This window comes from Dendropsophus ebraccatus, chromosome 6, assembly GCF_027789765.1.
Source record: "Dendropsophus ebraccatus isolate aDenEbr1 chromosome 6, aDenEbr1.pat, whole genome shotgun sequence".
Taxonomy (NCBI): Eukaryota; Metazoa; Chordata; class Amphibia; order Anura; family Hylidae; genus Dendropsophus; species Dendropsophus ebraccatus.
In genome coordinates this window covers 21120002-21140304 of record NC_091459.1, presented here as the reverse complement: position 1 = coordinate 21140304, position 20303 = coordinate 21120002, and the positions used below count along the sequence as shown (strand labels likewise).

Genomic DNA, 20303 nt, shown 5'->3' with positions numbered 1-20303 from the left:
CCTCTACCAGGGAAAGCCTGCTGCTTGGCACAGGGGACGCTCAATCCAAGCGGCTCCTTAGAGTAAGGCAGGGTGTAATAGTTCGTCATACCAAGGAAATACACCCCCCTACCTATATATCTCCCACTTCGCTGTACTACATGTATGGTCGCTTTTTCATTAACTATTATTATTATTATTTTTTGTGTCTCACCGTGTACATATAGAACACTACTGTTTAACCAATAAATATCTTTGTCACACTGAGCAATCCAGTGTTAAGTCTACCACTTATTCCACTCCGATTTTTTCAATTTGTTTGTATAATATAAGTGGAGACACCACATTATCCACTAATATCCTCCTGGGATCCTATTTCTCAATTTTCATTTTTTTATGTGTACACAGTGTATTTTTTTAAGACTAGAATGGCCGTTGTTGACAATTAAAAGAATGGCCGTTCCTGTCTTAAAGGGGTTGTCCAGCGAAAATCTTTTTCTTTCAAATCAGCTGGTGTCATGAAGTTATATAGATTTGTAATTTACTTCTATTAAAAAATCTCAAGTCCCATACCTATTAGCTGCTGAATGTCATGCAGGAAGTGGTGTTTTTTTCCCAGTCTGACACAGTGCTGTCTGCTGACATCTTTGGCCGAGACAGGAACTGTCCAGAGCAGGAGAGGTTTTCTATGGGGATTCCTAGAAAACCCAGACAGCGTTCCTGTCTCGGCCAGAGATGTCAGCAGAGAGCACTGTGTCAGACTGGAAAAGAAAACAACATCTCCTGCATGACATACAGCAGCTGATAAGTATGGGAAGACTTGAGATTTTTTTATAGAAGTAAATTACAAATCTATATAACTTTCTGATATTAGTTGATTTAAAAGAAAAAGATTTTCGCTGGATAACCCCCTTTAAAATAATGCACTGCATTGAACTCTATGGGGAACAACGGCTGTTGTTCACACACTGTATTGAACAACGTCCATTGTTCCCCTAGGCCAAACATGTCAATTATTTGCAGCCGCTAATGCAGGAACAACAGCTGTTTTTTCTGCTCTGTCCACACAATGTATGGCTGTTCTGGGGCGTCCGTCTTGGTTAAAATTGCATGTGTACAGTAAAAGTATATATATATATATATATATATATATATATATATATATATATATATACAGTGGTACCTTGGTTTAAGAGTAACTTGGTTTAAGAGCGTTTTGGTTTAAGAGCTCACAGTTTTTCAAAATTGTGACTTGGTTTAAGAGCATTGCTTTGGTTTAAGAGCTCCCTGTACTGGTTGGGAGCGCGAGTGGAGGAGGGGCATGGTCTGCATAGCGGGGTCTACAGCACTGTACTCTGACCTAGGAAGTCTCCCTCACCCTCCAAATCATAGCAGATCCACTTCAGGCTGGGGCTTGCATCAGGGGACAGGACTGTGGGGGTAATCTCTCCATAGCTGTAACCCCTCTCTCCCTGGACAGAGAGTGCTGCATGTATGTGCCCACATCTGCCCTGCTCATTCCTTCATACTCCCTGCAGTCTCTGTCAGCCCTTGTGTTTCCCATCTTCTCCATTACTGTACAGTAACTTATAATATCACATATTCTGCTGTTTCTGAATGTTTGTTTCATCTATTTTACATGTTATTCAGAATAATAAATCATTATTTTGGGGTGTGGAACCAATTGTCTGCATTTCTATGAATTCTTATGGGAAAATTTGCTTTGGTTTAAGAGTGGATTTGGATTACAAACACAGTCCCGGAACGAATTATGCTCGTAATCCAAGGCACCACTGTATATATATATATATATATATATATATATATATATATATATATATATATGTGTGTGTGTGTGTGTTCTTGTCATTATGAACAAAGAGTACTTCCATTATAAATATACAATGACCATGGTGAGATATGACAGACAACAAAATCTGAGTATATGATTTTATCCTACCTTCCATCACAGGTAACCAGGAATATGGACAGGACCGGGAGCCACAACGTAGGAGGCCATAACACATACATCCTTGCTTTTCCTCTAACAAGTCCAGAGTGCTGCCTGAATCCCAGAATAAGAAAGTGAAGCATGTTCCCATCTGCTGCCTTTTAAACCTACAGAAGTGTGAATGATACTGACACTAAACACCTTGTATACAATGCAGAACAAACACTGAGGAAGAAGCTTCTTTTGTCTCGCTGGGTCACTGTTGTGCCTATGCTACCTGCAGTGATACTGTTATGTGGCTGATGCAAATGCAATAACATCAACCAAATTTCAATGCATGTATTAACCATATGCTATATAATATAGGTAAATAGGTAAAAGACAAGTATTTCTAAAATATATCATCAATGGAGAGAAAAAATAGTAACAACCAAAAAAAACAAAAACTCCCTTCAAAAATTACCGCACAGTACCTCAATAATTTCATTATAAGCATCTATCTAGTACTATAACATTGCCAAATAGTGGTAAAATAATATAGCACCTGCTCACCCTGAGGGGATGGTAAGGGGTAGGTTCAGGAGTATACATGTCCCATTGGGGCACCATTTTGGGACTTTCTGATGGTTGCGGGGTGATCCAATCCAGCCATGAAGACATAGAGAGGTGACCACACATGTATTTGACTCAAAGTCCAAGGGAATCACCGGTTTAGGTGCCTCCACAAGTCCCCCGGATTTCAGAGGAAAGGGTCCCGCACTCATGCACAGCTAAAAAGTTATATAGATTTGTAATTTACTTCTATTAAAAAATCTCCAGTCTTCCCATAGTTAAAAAAGATTTTCGGTGGAGTACCCCTTTAGTCATGTACTATTGGAGGCCATAGGCGTTTGTACTTCTTCACCCTACTTTAATTGAGCCCAATGCATTTTCTCTCAGTTATTACATATGCCTACAATATTTTGGTGCAGTGATTTGTCTTTACAGTAAGTGCCATGTAAAAGTCTGCTCATGTCAAATTAAAAGATTTTTCTACCAATCCAACACCCTATGGCTATGTTCACACCATGTTTTTTCAGCTCCGTTTAAAATGACGTCTGTTATTTTGAGTCTAAAATAACGGACGTCATTTAGCAGCCTGGCCTCCCCTTTGTACATTATTCTAGTTTGCGGTTACTAATTGGCCGTTGGATGCGGCTTAATTGAAAAGTCCATTGAATTTAATAGTAAAAACGGAGAAAGAACGGTGACAAAAGAAAAACTGTGTGTGAACTACAAATAAAAAACGTCCGCTGTTTGCAAAAGACGTCCGAAAATAATGATCATGTTCATTATTTTGACGTCCGTGGTAAAAACGTCCGTTATTCAATACACTGTACTCATTGGACGTCTGTCTTCCCATTGACTCCATAGCATTGCCATTGCAGTCAGTTAAATCGCGGCAAAAATGGACGTTTTTTTAAATAGCAAAATCGGCCGCCTTTTAAATATTTTTGACGTTGCGTGAACATAAACAATAACAATAAATGCACATTTTTCATATACGTTATTGTACTTATCAGGTCCTGCTACATAACATTTTGTGCAAGTGATTTAGGTATTTACTTATTGGCATTGTCCGTCTGTTTGTATATGCCCGTATGTACAGTATGTATTCCTGTCTATGTGTTTTTGTTTTTTTATACACTCTCCCATGATGACACTTCTTTTTTCACAAGAACACCTGACAGCCTTGATGCCATTGGTGTGCAGAGAGGAAGGGAAGTAAGGTTCCTAGTCTCTTTTGTTCTATACCATGTACAGATCAAATAATTCACTTCCTTTGCCCCATGCCCCAGTATGTCCCATAATAATATGCAGTTACATTGTGCAGTACAATAGCATTGCGTCACACCTTAAGGACTAAGAGACCTACTACACGGGACGATTATCGTACGGAAAATCGTTATATCGTTCAAATTTAAACGATAAGCGTCCGGTGTAATTGCAGCCAACCATCGAAAAATCGTTTGTGTGTCGTTGATCTAGTTCTGACCCTTATGGTGGTATAACACGGGACAATTTTTCGATGTTTAACGATAAACGATCTCAAATGACCACATCCTTCACCCTAATACACAGGACCATGAACGTTACTTACGGTCCTGACTGATTGACCAGGGAACGACCGAACCGTGTTTGAACGATTTGTGAACAATCAACGATGAAAATAGGTCCAGATTCTATCAAACGATCAACGACTTCTCGTTGGTCATTTAATCGTTGCCTGCTATTACACAAAGCGATTATGATTCAAATTCAAACGATCTCATTTGCTATCGTTTATCGTTAAAAATCATGTGGAAGCACGCCAGTGGAATGCGGACAGGTAAGCCTTGTGTCGGGAGCTAAGTAATTAAAGGGGTTATCCAGCGCTACAAAAACATGGCCACTTTCCCCCTCTCTTGTCTCCGGATTGGGTGGGGTTTGGAACTCAGTTCCATTAAGCGTAACTGCCACGTTTTTTTTTATTGCAGAAATCAGTAGTATAAGCGATTTTAAGAAACTCTGTAATAGGTTTCATCAGCCAAAAAAGCCTCCTTCTGTACTCAAGAAGCAATCTCCCAGCCTCCCCCCCTGACTTCTTATCTGTGCATTATCAGGCAAACACGTCTTCATTACAGAGAAGCCAGTGAAGACGGCTCTGCTCTCTCCATTGTAAGCCTATGAAGGGGGGAGGGGCTGAGGGAGATGAGGGAGCAGGAAGAGGTGAAATGAGGGGCAGCTGTTTGTAGACTCTCTGGGCACCTAAAACGCTAAATTCAGGTGTCAGAAAGGTCAGTGCTTATCTTTGAACTTACTGAGAGAAGATTGCAGGATGTTGTGCTGTGCAGGACTGCTCCGTGCTCAGTCACTCCTAACAGCCCCTCCCCTCTCCATAGCCACATAATGGAGACAGAAATCCTGCTTCATTTGATGTGAGGGGGGAGGCTGGGAGATTGCTTTTTCAGTACAGAAGGAAACTCTTTTAGTACATAAAACCTATTACAGAGTTTCTTAAAATCACTTGAACTGTTGATATTTAATGTTTTCAGAAAAATGGCCCTGAAATGACAGTTACGCTTTAAAGTAAATGGAGCTTAATTGCAAACCACACCTGACCTGGAGACAAGAGAGGGGGAAAGTGGCCATGTTTTTGTAGCACTGGATAACTCCTTTAATTTTTACAAGTCTATAGCATGATGAAAAAAATTGGGGCAAATGTTTACAGTTTGCATGAAAATTTGCACCTTATTTGCGGACCTACACCCTGTTTGCCTGATGGGCGGGGCCACGAAAAGGCACAGAGGGGTGTGGCCTCCTCTGGCACCCAATTTACCATGACCCAGAGTGGAAGTAAATTTCTGAGGCTGCCTTACAGCAACCTCAGATGCGCCCACATTTATTTAACTCTATTTTATTTTAGTGTGTTTTCTTTAAGACTACTTTGAAACCGTTTTAGCAGTATAATAACGTGAGAGTGGGGCACTACAGTCAAACATAAATTCGTCATTTGGTGGTTCAGTAGTGTAACCGCCACTGTATTACCTGTCTCGCTTGTATTGCTCTCAGTCCAGTATTACAAGTATCCCACAGATCAATATAGTTTACTGCAGTGAGTGTGCGATATATGAAATGAGTACACTCACGTTTCAGTAGTCTTCATCTTGACTTCTTTATTGTATGCAGTGGACAAGATTCGGCTGTGTGTAGTCAGAGCACTGGAGGTAGCTAGAGGTTAGGCGTCCTCTCCCTGCCGCTCGACGTTTCGGAAGGCGGGGCTTCCTTACTCGTGCGTATAGGTGAGTGGATCCTACTCAGCTTAATACCGACGTCTGATCTCACCAGTCATCTGATGTATACATGCTTAAAGACATAATAATAATGTAAATAACATATCACAATCTCTTGTAGCGAATCTGATCTAACATATTATTTTGTATAATCCATACTTAAACGCCGTCTACTCGGGGGGAGAAAGATTTACAAAAATGCTTTAAAGCTACATACTTCATTTAATCCATTCGGCTCAATACTATCGAGTCTTTTTATCCAATAGGTCTCCCGTTGAAGTAGCAGCTGTTTGTCCCTATTTTCTGAACTTGTAGTTTGTATTTCTTCTAGTATGCACCATCTCAACTCATATATATGGTGACCTGCCTCTTTAAAATGTCTAGCCACACTCGTTTCTCCATGTTTTGTTTTTTCTTCCATCGTATTTTCTGTTTTTAAATGTCTCCTAATTGTGGCTCTGTGTTCATTTATCCTTACTTTTACCTGTCTCATAGTTTGTCCCACGTACATTTTCCCACACGGGCATTTTAGCATATATATCGCTTTCCGTGTATTGCATGTAAAAAATCCTTTGATGTTAATATTGTAACCTTGTGTAGGATGTTGGATTTGTTCCCCTTTTATTATCGATGTACAATTCTGACATTGTAAGCAACCAAATGTACCTTTCCGTTCCGAAGCCAGACATTGCGCTTTGTTTGAAGTCGCTTGTATTGCTCAACAACATACAGTATGCAGTTCATATGTAGTCCAAACAGCAAAGAAATACTGCGACACTCACCCAATGTGGTATTCAATCACTCTGGTTTATTGACATAAAACCATGATCTCAGGACCATACTAAGACTATACTAACATGGTTTTAAGACCATGCTAACATGGTTTAATCTCCATAAACCACAGTGTTTGAATGCTGCATCAGGTGAGTGCCACAGTTTTTCTTCGTTCCACCAGTATGCTTTTACTATGTCAGAGATTGTTTATTATTAACATAACATTATTAGGGATGAGCGAATTTGCCAAAGTTCGGGTTTGTATGAACCTGAACTATCGGTTTCTGATTCCCGCTGTCTGCAGCCTCTGTGAACAGGGTAGATACAGCCTAAGGACTGCCTGAAAAACTGGGATACAGCCTATGCCAATGTCTGTATCCCAGTTTTCCAGGCGGTCCCCGTAAGGCTGTATCCACCCTGTTCACGAAGGCTGCAGACAGCGGGAATCAGAAGCCGATAGTACAGGTTCATACGAACCCGAACTTCAGCAAATTCGCTCATCTCTAAACATGATACAAACGCAGTGTGGACAACAGCAGGCAGACACCAGGTAGTGGTAAGTAACAACCTGTTTCATGCTAAGTCCATGAAGACAACTTTCAGTAAGTGCAGTTCCTATCTCTCTTCTTTGTTGAGCTAGCACCGCTGAGTCTCCCTCATTGCTCTGAAGTGTTTTTGGATACAGTTTAGGAGGGTACTGCCAACCACCTATGTGGTTAAGTGGTTATGCTTTTACTACATGTGGTAGGAAAACTTATACATTGAGGAAGAAGTCCAGCGAAAATTTTTATTAAAGTATTGTATTGCCCCCCCAAAGTTATACATATCCCCAATATAGACTTATTACAGGAAATGCACATAAAGTGCTTTTTTCTCTGCACTTACTACTGCATCAAGGCTTCACTTCCTGGATAACATGGTGATGTCACTTCCTTGATAAAATGTTGATGTCACTTCCTGGATAAAATGGTGATGTCACGACCCGACTCCCAGAGCTGTGCGGGCTGTGGCTGCTGGAGAGGATGATGGCAGGGGGACACTGAGGGACACAGGGCACTGGAGGGACACTGAGCATCCCTCTGCCATCATCCTCTCCAGCAGCCACAGCCCGCACAGCTCTGGGAGTCGGGTTGTGACATCACCATGTTATCCAGGAAGTGACATCACCATGTTATCCAGGAAGTGACATCACCATGTTATCCAGGAAGTGACATCCCCATTTTATCCAGGAAGTGACATCACTATTTTATCCAAGAAGTGAAGCCTTGATGCAGTAGTAAGTGCAGGGAAAAAAGCACTTTATGTGCATTTCCCATAATAAGTGTATATTGGTGATTTGTATAACTTTTCGGGGGCAATACAAAACTCTTGTAACTGAATCCATGATCCAAATGACCCTATATAGGCCAAATGAGAGTCATTCCGGTTCCTGTTTTGGTAATATATATTGTGGTTTCCACTTATTTGCTACATGATGTAGCGAAACAGACTGAACACATTAAATAAATGTCAGGTATCCGGACAGTTTTGGTGGGATCATTTAACAATCTTATGTGTATGGGGGGGTCTCCTGACCCCCTTCAATTACAGAAAGCAGGGTGTAGAACCATTGATTATGTGGAGGTGGAGTCGAAATGGATGGTATCAACCTATTAGTATACAAGACGTGAACCCCTTTTTGAAAGAAAATCAAACTTCTCTATTCCCAGTCAATTAGATTTTATATCTGGGGAAGCAGTGGCAAGCCATATATTTCTCCTACAGCAGCCAGAATACTGTCAATCTTAGAAGGACCTTCAAACTTAAAGGCTGATTGCAGGGTCTAAAGTTGGTTTGAAATAAGACATACCTTGCTGGCTGAAATTCTAATACCGTGTTTCCCCAAAAATAAGACATCCTTCTAAAATAGGGATGGGGAACCTTCGGCCCTCCAGCTGCTGCAATAGTGGAATAATGGGAATTGTAGTTTTGTAACAGCTGGAAGGCCGAAGGTTCCCCATCCCTGTTCTAAACTAAGATACCCCAACTAGCCTAAAGTAAGGCACCCCCCCCCCCACCGAAAAACAAGGCTCCCCCACCCTAAACTAAAGCACCCTCCCAAAAGTAAGGCGTCCCCCGAAAGGCCTCCTGCTGCCCCTTGGGACTCAACTAATCCCCTTGTGGACCTTCACAGCCGGCACTGCAGGCATACCGGTCCATGGCCCCCATGTCCTGCCATAAGTCCAGATTCACGCCGGAGGTCACCTGATGTACGTCCTGCTGCACGCTCCTGGTCCCGCTGCTGGTTACACTGAGTACGTGGTAAGTATTCCGGGGAGGGGGGGGGAGGGCATAAGACATCCCCCAAAAATAAGACATAGTGCCTCTGCAAAAATGAATATAAGGCACTATCTTATTCTCAGGGAAACACATATGAGAGAATGGACTGGACATGGACTGGACAAATTAAATTATATTTGGTTCTCTTGGGGTCCTGAACAGTTGATCAACGTAAGGGTGAATTAGCAGCAGGGAAGTAGTCTGTGTGTACTTAGATAGTAGACTTTGGCAGTAAAGAAACTTTAGAAGTTAGGTGGCATCTCTAATAGGTAATGTAATGGACGCTATATTAGTTAATAGAGATGATCGAACAGCGCTAATCTGTAGGTTCGTTCGAACTCGAACCTACCGCATTTGATTCCCGCTGCCTTCCTGTTCCGTGGGAAAGGTGGAGACAACCTGAGTACCCCCTGGAAAACAATAGGCTGTATCCCTGTTTTCCAGGTGCTACTCGGGCTGTCTCCACCTTCCCCACGGAACAGGAAGGCAGCGGGAATCAAATGCCGAAGGTTCGAGTTCGAACGAACCTACAAATTAGTGCTATTCGATCATCTCTATTAGTTAATACCAAGCAGAAATGGATATAACAGAAAAAAGAAGAGCTCACTAGAAGTGCAATCAGCTCAAGGGCCTATATATTTTTATATATTTACTGTATTTGATGTATCCCAGATGTTTGTCCCAGACACAGCAGCCAATCACAGCTCAGGCTTAGTTTATTAGAATGAGCTCTGATTGGTTGCTATTTATCAGGCACATTGTTGTCTCTGATAGATTAATATTTCTGGGCCATTCTGTTAATATTACCTACTAATTTCTAGAACCACATATTCTAAAAGGGGCCATTTTGGAAGATTGCATTTTTTTGCATGTGTTTGTAATGTCTTTCATTGTTTCTGTATTGACAAAGAGTAAAATGTGCATGACAATTATGGGGAAAGGAAGTCTTGTGCTGGATTAGGTTTCACCTGTTTTCTGAAAGTGTGTGGGATAAAGTCACACTTCACACTGCACAACAATACAAGACTACAAGCGTTTCCTACAGATGTGTACTGCAGGAGGTGTGACATCAGCACACAGCCCATAGTGGTGAAGGAAGGAGCTGGGACTAAAAAGGTGAAAACTGTTTAAAAAATAAATAAAAATAAAAAAAACTGAAATCCCCTCTATATTACACATTTATTTCAGTAGAAAATTAGCATTGCATTTGACACTGCATTGGTCATGTACCAGATGTTATAACTGATGGTAGTAAGCGACATCATTTCTTAATATAAGGGAATAGGATACCTTTAAAATTAGTATGGTAAAGATAGTCTACTAGGAGCTTTTTTATAGTTTAACCCTTTGAGGACCAGGCCCAAAATGACCCAGTGAACCGCCGCAATTTTCATTTTTGCGTTTTCGTTTTTCCCTCCTCCCCTTCTAAGAGCTCTAGCACTCTCAGTTTTCTATCTACAGGGCCGTGTAAGGACTTGTTTTTTACAGGAATAGTTGTACTATGTAATGGCGCCTTTCATTCTACCATAACATGTATGATGGAACCCCAAAATTATTATTTATGAAAATATAAATTGGTGGAATTGGAAGAAAGAATGCAATATGGTAACTTTTGGGGGGTTCCTGTGTCTACGTAATGCACTATATGGTAACAGCGATGTGATACCATTATTCTATAGGTCAGTCCGAACACAACCACATGCAGGTTACACAGATTCTCTAATGTTATATATATTTTTCTTATAATAAATTATTAATAAAATGGGCCTATTGTGACGCTTATAACGGTTGTAGTTTTTCACCTACGGGGCTGTATGAGGTGTCCTTGTTTGAGCCATGATCTCTAGTTTTTATTAATACCATATTTGTGAAGATCAGACGTTTTGATCACTTGTTAGTTTTTTTTTTATATATATATAATGTAACAAAAATTGGTAATCCTGGCGCTTTTTTCCCTCTTTTCATTTACGCCGTTCGCTTCATAGCCCCTTAGCGAGTAGGACCACCCAATTAATTTCTTAACCCACAATATGTAGAATAGTCAAGTAGGTGGTCCTAGTCAGTAATTGACTACCTGTACACTTACATACAGATAGCTGTCAGTCTTTAAATAGGACCGCCCACATGACTACTAAGCCCAAAATGAGCAGAGATTTACATGGGTAAATAACCAGTTATCCTGAAACTTTTCCTACAAAACTATATATCAATCTTCTCAGTTCCTCTTGTTCTATAACAAGATGCCTGCAGATTATACAGTATTTTCAATGTGACAGGTTCCCTTTAAACATTTGCTTCATGAGAATAGCATTGGCTTTATTCATGCAGACATATTCCAGTATGGCAGATAGGTCTTTTTATTCGAAACAAGTGAATTTTAGAATCGATAAAACTGCTTTTCCCGTACCTTTACCCTTCCCTTCTTCTAAAACATCATTTTTATTTTCCCTGTGGTACACACAAAGATAGCGACAGTTCCTTTAAAAAGGTCTGAAATGTTCCAACAAGTATAGACCTGCTGTAATACCAAATGGTTTGGCTTTGGGTCAAGGAGCATGGTCTAAGTACCCTCTAAGCTTTCCCCCTTTATCCCATTCCAGGATGGTGAAGCCGAACTTAGGACTTAGGTTTAGGACTTATGCGGACGTGGGTAGCAGGCTAGCAATTAAGTAGTACAGTCAAATCCTGGCATGGGAGTCAGTGGAATCATCATGCTCTCTAATGTCACTTTATTATTACTGAATATTACATTTTTCCTTAATGCTCATACAATTAATCTTAGGCGGCTTTGTAGAATAAATACCGTATATTAGGATATATATTCATCAGTTAAGAGTTTGCTACTTTTATAATGACAACAATAAGTAAGCAATAAAAATGGTGCAGAGGAACAGAAAATAGAACCCCGGTTTGGTAGAACTGTTGGTCTGAGGTTTCACTGGCACGTTTGATGTACACCGAGTGCAGTTCAATCCACAAAAGTCACAATATGAGATCTTTTTCATTGTCAGGGAATTATATGTCCGTGTTGCTGTGTTTCCTAAGGGGAGAGAAAAGAAAATATAGCATATTCATATAACAGGAAAGGTATTACTATGATTGTAGTATAACTCAATGGAGCTGCGTCATAGAGGGGAGGGAATTCCCTCCCACTGGGGGCAGGCCGGCCTACATCCAGTGCTTGAGCACCGGCCGGCTCCCGTGGATAGAACGGCGCCGTACACGGGAACCAGGCTGTGGTTCGAAAAACGGACCGCGGCAACAGCTTCCCCATGATGGCACCGTTCTATCGGTGGGTTAAATTCAAGAGGATGTAACTGATGGTACAGCCTCTTTAAATCGTACGGATTGAAGCGATAATCATTTGGTTGAATAGCAGTAGATGATTAAACGACGAACGAGAAATCGTTGATCGCTTAATGAGACCTGGACCTATTTTTATCGTTGCCCGTTCACATGGAATAAGACATCGTTCGGTCGTTCACAGTAGCAACGACAAGACGACCGCAAGAACGATCATAAGTAACGATCATCGTTCCGAGTAAGTGGGTGAAAGATTTCTGGTCGTTTGAGATCGTTTATCGTTAACGATTATTATGCAAATGATAATCGTCCCGTGGAATAGGGCCCTAAAAAAGACGTCTTGGGGGCGATCTGATCACATTGTACAAATATATGAATGTACAGTACAGAGATCTTTGTAGTGATCTTTTTACACTTCGGGTTCTATTACACAATTGCGATTTTTAACGATTAACGATAAACTATCGCAAATGAGATTGTTTATCGTTAACCTGATATCGTTCACCATATTACACAGAATCATAATTGTTAGTTACAATCGCTTTTGCGATCATTACTATGATCGTTTATTCCTTCTGATCCCAGCAAAACAATGAACAATGTGCTATTACACTGAACGATTAGTGAACAAATGCGGAACTTGAGCGAACAAATTACAGTGAGCGATTACCGAACGATTTACAATACTTTTAGGTTCAGACCTGAATCAATGATCAACGACATACGGACGATTTTCTTCGATCGTTGCCTGCAATTACACAGGACGGTTATCGTTTAAATTGGAACAATATAACGATTTCTTCCACGATAATCATCCCGTGTAATAGGGCCCTTAGGCCAGTAACCATGACAAGGGAGCATCTTCTACTTTAGAGAAAAGAAGAAGGTTTCCCCATCAGCATAGATGCAGATTCTTTAGGGTAGGTTCACACTATGGAATCTGTGTGGATAAGTTCCGTCAGATTTCGTGTCTCGTACCGATTCACAGTGGCATGCATATCCGCTGGCTCCACAGACACCATTCTATTGCCAGCCCGATTCCGCTGTCTACCGAAAGAATAGACATGTCAGAATTGGCTCAGCCATAGAATGGTGTCTATGGAGCCGGCGGATATGCATGCCACTGTGAATCGGTATGAGCCACGGAATCTGCCGGAACTTATACACACAGATTCCGTAGTGTGAACCTACCCTGTCTCTTGAACTAGCTTCATAGCACAATAGGCACCTAATGCCGTATGGTTATAGTATGGGTCATGTGGTAACAGGCGCCCATAACGTACCCTTACAGCATAGGTTGTGTAGGGGTTAAAGGGGTTATCCAGGATTAGAAAAACATGGCCACTTTCTTCCAGAAACAGCATAACTCCATTCACTTCAATCTGAACTGAGTTTGAAAACCGCACCCAAACTGGAGACAAGAGTCATGCTGTTTCTGAAATAAAGTAGCCATGTTTTTCTAATCCTGGATAACCCCTTTAACAGTCTTATTCATTACGAGCACCAACCATGGATAATACTAGCCCAATCATGTCACCGTAAACACACCATAGCTGGTGAATGAATTATTGCCTGGAGGAACTGTTCCATATCAGAAGGAATTCCTGCAAGTCCTACAGACTACACAGGTGCGGTTACTCTAATAGATTGTTGGATAGAACAGAAAGAATAAATACAGACAAGAACAGACAGGGACTCACTTTGTTTTAGCAGAGAGAGAACAAAGGTAAGATGAAAGATAATGGACCAGTTTTTGTTACTACGTAGCCAAGAGTATGCACAAAAAAAAAGAAAATTATAGAAAACTACCATTATGGTGATGATGTGTTGTGCTAATATGTGGATGATGAATGCAGATTTTCTACTGTATGGAACATGGTTGCTAACAGTGAAAGGATTTTGCAAATGCAGTGATTAGCATTGCCTTTGGTGGATAATCCAGTGGTGGATGAAATGTTACCTGGGCCTCGGGCTGTCATCCCCCAACCTGACCCTACCGTGATTTGCTTGCTTGCATCAGTGTGCCCTCTGTGCTTTCTCTATATATTAGATAGCACTCTCTGTGCATCCTTTATAATAAATGGCCCCCTGTGTAGTCCCCTTTAGTAGGTGGCCCACTGTATAGTCCGCTTTAGTATATGGCCCCCTGTGTAGTCCCCTTTAGTAAATGGCCCCCTGTGTAGTCCCCCTTTAGTAGATGGCCCCCTGTGTAGTCCCCTTTAGTAGATGGCCCCCTGTGTAGTCCCCCTTTAGTAAATGGCCCCCTGTGTAGTCCCCCTTTAGTAAATGGCCCCCTGTGTAGTCCCCCTTTAGTAGATGGCCCCCTGTGTAGTCCCCCTTTAGTCCATGGCGCCCCCTTCAGTTCCTCTAAAGTCGATCAATAGAAAAAAAAAGAAAAAATCTCACCTCCCACATGCTCCCTAGTTGTTGCAGGTCTCCCGACACTGGACTACCCTGTTCTTTCTTCTAGCACAGACAGTGTATGTTACACCTGCACAGGAATTCCCAGCTTGGAGGCTAGGACTTCCAGTGTAGGAAGCATCTGTAAGACACGCTGCCTGTGCTGAAAGAGAAAACAGGAGAGAGTAGCGCTGGGAGATTTGCAGCAATTGGGAAGCATGTGGGAGGTGAGTTTTGTTTTTAGTGCACTTACCAACATTACTAGAGGGCTTACCAGAGGATCGTCCAGTGGGTCCCCAAGTGATTTGCAGCTGCAGTGAGATCAGATGTGGGGGGTTTGGATGACCATAGGCCTCTCTGGAGCCTTGGGCCATGGGTGGCTGTCTGAACCACCCAGGTAACAGGTTAAAGGGGAACTCCAGTGATTTTTTTTCTTTCAAATCAACTGGTGTCAGGAAGTTATATACATTTGTAATTTAATTATATTTAAAAATCTCAAGTCCTTCAGAATTTATCAGATGCTGTATGTCCTGCAGGAAGTGGTGTTTTCTGTCCAGTCTTACACCGTGCTACCTGCTGCCACCTCCTTTGCCTTGGACAGGTCCTGTTGTGGACAGAGCACCATATCAGACTAGAAAGAATGCAGCACTTCCTGTAAAGCATATGAAGTGTCCTAGAGCTGGTGTCCACTGCTCTTCTCTAGCAGCTATAGGTCAGTACTGTGTGTTATAGGCTCTGGGGCTGAAGCCTATAGAATGTTACTCCCGCCACTTGGTGTCTCTATATGTCTCTATACTGTTTGCAGGGCTGAAGGACAAAACTATGCTAAGGGTTAACTAATCAATTTATTGATTCTATGACTCATGCCACTGTCTGCTGATTCTTCACCTTAACCAATCCCTGGACCAGCTACTTCAGAGGTTATTACCCTCTCAACATGGGTTATCTTAGTCTTGGTGTGATTGGTTGTTCCAGAATGTTGTATGAGCAGGAGAGAGACAGTATAATGCATATCCTACTCAAGAGATTCTTCCAGACCCTGGCCTGAGGCCTGGACCCTGTTGCGGTACTATTCTTTATGTCTGGTGATACCCTAGCTATTGCTGGGTAAAGCACCTTGGGGAGGGACTGTGGTGAAGGATGGGACTAAATCTATTCACGCTGGGATGCTATTTTGTCTTGCCAAGATCCCTAAACTGAGAAACAATTGTCTATACAAGTCTGTATACAGTAAAAAGTTTTCCTCAGTAAAGACTTTAATTGGTTAAGTTACTTGGGCTCAGTGCTCAAGGTACCGTGACAGGTACTCCAGTGTTAGTACAACAACCAGCCCAGCCACATAACACCTGGCCCCCCTGGGTCACTGCTCATGTAAGCCACCTTTTTTTGCACATTTCATATGGCATATTTACTAGTACACCTGCCGTACACATGGTAACTAGCCACAAGCCACACTACAGAAGCCATTTAGCCTGTAAGAGTCATTTGTTTAATGGTTAAAACATAATAAAATATGCACTTACTTGGATTATAATATTCATAAATAGTGACTACTGCATCTTGGGAACCTGCCACATTTGCTAAACGAACCAGGGGTACAGGTATACAAATTTTCTCAGTAGAAACCTAAGAGTTAAATATATTAAGAGAATTGAATATTATGCCCCATACACACACCACACATCTAGATAATGGCACCCAGCACTTTACATTCATAAATACCTTCAAGCAATCTAAGCATTACCTTTTTTGAAATGCAAAGAAATGCAAATGAAAAACCATGCTTGTGGCTAGAGGTCTCATTTATGCTTCCTTTTTGGGCTGTAAAAAAAACCCTGTTTTCTCCCTTTGGGCAGTGGCAACGGGAGGAGTCTGTGTGAGACAGCCTCCTACCGCTGCCCGATCGCCGTTAGGGACAGCGGGGGGCGGGGGGAGACAGGGAAAGGATGACGTTCGGGGAACATCATTTTGCAGGAACTACCTGCATTACATGATGATCCCCGAACGTCATATTGCGGCAAGGGGTTAGTGAAATTTTACGTAGTGTGAACTTAGCCTAAGGGTGCATTCATACGATTTCCGCAATTTGTCCATATACGGACGATGTGCTGCAGAGTGGACCTCAGAGCTCCCAGCATTATGATTAATTATGATGTTGGGAGCTTTGATACTGTTTAAATGTTCGCGCTAGTCAGCACGGCTGTGTCAGTACACTAGCGGGAACTTTCAAAAATGACACAGGCAGAACAAGTTCAGCAGATTTTTTTTACCATAAATTACATTTGATGACTTACCGAATCCAAGTACAAGTAAACTTTATCTTCTTTTGGCTCTACCAACTTAATAATGTCAGTTGTGGGAATGCCTATAGGCCTTAATTCAAAACCACTAAGGAATCCCACATCCAGAATTACCATTCCAGTCTTATTGTCTATGCCTTGGTAGCTGCAACAAGAAAAGAATAGTATCCTTATACACATGTGCATACACAGTACTTCTACTATTATTATCATTATATACAGATGTGTCTATATAATGTATTTCCATATCTGTGGCTGATTGAAATCCAGGAAGTGAAGAAAAATGGCCCCTGTGCCAATCGACATTGTCTCCTGCTCCCACTGCTCTCGCACCTTAGGAGACAAATATTCCATGCCTCTGTCTCACATTGTGTGTGTTTGCTGAGCACAGGCTGATGATGCAAACGGGGCAGGGCGTGATCTCACAAGTGGCTTGGCTCGATCCCCCAATCCCCTGAGTGATTCACCATCTCTGACCGGCCAGAAGCAGCTGCTGCAATTTCACTGCTGCAAGCTTCAACTTAACCTCTGTAGCCCCAGCCCGGGGCATACATCACCCGCTCCAGGCGCCTGCTTGCTTTGGGGCCTCCCAGCATCTCCCGGCGGTCAGCCAATCAGTGCGCTGCCCCGCCGCAACGCACTGATTGGCTGACCACCGGGAGATGCAGGGAGGCTCCGAAGCAAGTAGGAGCCTGGAGCAGGTGATGTATGCCCGTCCAGGAGCATACATTACCTGCTTGTCGTGGCTGTGTGAAGCTCCCCTCGGTCCTCTGCCGTGCACTGGTTGGCTGATGAGGAGCGAGGGGAGCTTCACACAGCCGCGGCGACGAGCAGGTAATGTATGCTTCAGGCCGGGGCAGCCAGGGGTTAAAGGGGTCGGGTCACATATGCGCAGCGGAATGAAAATACCGCTGCGGGTATGTGACCCCATAGAACTTCACTACACCAGGATCCGCAGCAGATTTCGCTGCAGATCCGGTACGTGTGAAGCTACCCTAAAAGGCATGTACCTAAAAGATAACACTGGTATACATCCATCTTGCTGACTACAAGATAACATGTGATCTTTATGTATTTTGGGGTGCTGAATCTAAAAAATAACATCCGTTTCCTCTAGTCACATCCAGTTTTTACTAATAAACTCTTGCAGTTATAATGTAACATATATAATTATATTTGTATATTTATATAAGTTGAAAAGCTGAGTGTGAAAAAAGATAATAGTGTGCAGAAAGATATGCTGAAAAGGCAGTAGGTATAACGAAATGGAAGAATACTGAATAAGTAGTTTAACCCCTTAAGGACAGAGCCTGAAATGGCCTTAATGACAGAGACAAATTTTATGAATATGACCAGTGTCACTTTAGTCATTAATAACTTCGGGATGCTTTTACCTATCCGGCTGATTCTGAGATTGTTTTCTCGTGACATATTGTACTTTACATTTCTGGTAAATTGGAATCGATACTCATAACAAATCTTTATGAAAAAAAACCAAATAATGTGAAAAAATGTGAAAAAATGCATTTTTCCAACTTTGAAACTTCTTTGCGTATACAGAAAGTGGTTATACCACATAAATTATATATTAAATAGCATTAGCAACATGTCTACTTTATGTTGGCGGTATTTATTAAACTATCTTTCATTTTTTTTCGACGATAGGAAGCTTAAAACATTAGCAGCAAATTTCCAAATTTTCAGTAAAATTTCAAAATCAGATATTTTTAGGGACCTGTTCAAGTTTAAAGTGTATTTGAGGGGCCTGTATGTTAGAAAGCCCCACAAAGCACCCCATTTCAGAAACTGCACCCCCCAAACTCTGCAAAAGCATATCCAGAAAGTGTTTTAACCCTTTAGGGGAGTCACAGAAATAAAAGCCAAGTGTGTAAGGAATTTGAAAATTTTAATTTTCTGTGCAGAGATTTTATTGTAATCCAATATTTTTCATAATTATAAACCTATTACCAGAGAAATGCACCCCAATAATTATTGCCCCGTTTCTGCAGTTTATAGAAATACCCCATATGTGGCCCTAATGCATTGTTTGACGCAACCACAAGCCTCAGATATAAGGGAGCGCCTAGTGAATTTCAACGCCTCCGTTATATTTGGTCATTTTTGACTGTACCACTTCAGGTTGGCAGAGGCTCTGGGGTGTCAAAACCTAAAAAACACCCCTAAAGGGACACCATTTTTAAAACTACACCCCTCAAGGAATGTAACAAGGGGTGCGGTGAGCATCTGGACCCCACAGGTGCTTCACAGATTTTCCCAACAATATGGCGTGAAAAAAGAAAAATTTATTTTTTACACTAAAACGTTGTTCTAGCCTTCAATTTTTCATTTTCTTAAAGGGATAAGAGGCAAAAAAAGACAAAAAATGTGTAGCGCAGTTTCTCCCGAGTACAGAAATACCCCACATGTGGCGATAGAGTGCCAAGGGGGCGCAGGACGAGCCTCCAAAGGGAAGGAGCGCCAATTGGCTTTTGGAAGCTGAATTTCACTGAAAAGGATTTCAAGGGCCATGTCGCATTTACAGAGCCCTCGTGCTGCCAAGACACTGGAAACCCCCCACAAGTGATTCCATTCTGGAAACTACACCCCTCAAGGACTCTAACAAGGGGTGCAGTGAGCATATGGACCCCACTGGTGACGGGCACAAATGTGGAACAATGTGACGTGAAAGGGAAAAATTTCATTTTTTCACTTTCATGGCACAAATGTGCCCGTCATCAAGGGGTCCATATCCTCACTGCACCCCTTGTTAGATTCCTTGAGGGGTGCAGTTTCCAGAATGGGGTCACTTGTGGGGGGTTTCCAGTGTTTTGGCAGCAGGAGGGCTCTGTAAATGCGACATGGCGTTCATCATCCATTCTAGCCAAATCCAACCTCCAAAATCCAAATGGCGCTCCTTCCCTTCGGAGGCTTGCCCTGCGCCCACATGGCGCTTTATGTCCACATGTGGGGTATTTACGGACTCGGGGGAAATTGCTCTACACATATTGTGTGTTTTTTTCTCTTTTAACCCCTTGTGAAAATGATAAATTCAAGGCTAAACCAACATTATAGTGTAAAAAATGTAATATTTCATTTTCACGCCACATTGTTCCACATTTGTGCCCGTCACCAGTGGGGTCCATATGCTCACTACACCCCTTGTTACATTCCCTGAGGGGTGTAGTTTCCATAATGGGGTCACTTGTGGGGGGTTTCAACTGTCTTGGCAACACAGAGGCCTTTTGAATGCAACATGGCCCCTCGAAATCCATTCCATCCAAATCCAGCCTTCAAAAACGAAATGGTGCTCCTTCCCTTCGGAGGCTTACCCTGCACCCGCATGGCGCTTTATGTCCACATGTGGGGTATTTACGGACTCGGGGGAAATTGCGCTACACATTTTGTTTTTTTTCTCCTCTTTTAACCCCTTGTGAAAATGATATATTCAAGGCTAAACCAACATTA

The 20303-nt window shown here is 42.0% G+C and overlaps 1 protein-coding gene across 1 annotated transcript in view; it reads right to left on the bottom strand.

Annotated features, from left to right (window-relative positions):
• Positions 1–11338: 11338 nt before the first annotated feature.
• LOC138795180 (CD109 antigen-like) overlaps positions 11339–20303 on the bottom strand; it is a 70208-nt gene continuing 61243 nt past the window's right edge. Inside the window, exons 32-34 of the mRNA XM_069974173.1 lie at positions 16833–16983; positions 16062–16164; positions 11339–11875 (exon numbers count right to left, since the gene is read on the bottom strand). Of these exons, the coding sequence (XP_069830274.1) occupies positions 11682–11875; positions 16062–16164; positions 16833–16983 (448 nt within the window). The 3' untranslated portion in view covers positions 11339–11681. The remainder of the gene's footprint in view (positions 11876–16061; positions 16165–16832; positions 16984–20303) is intronic.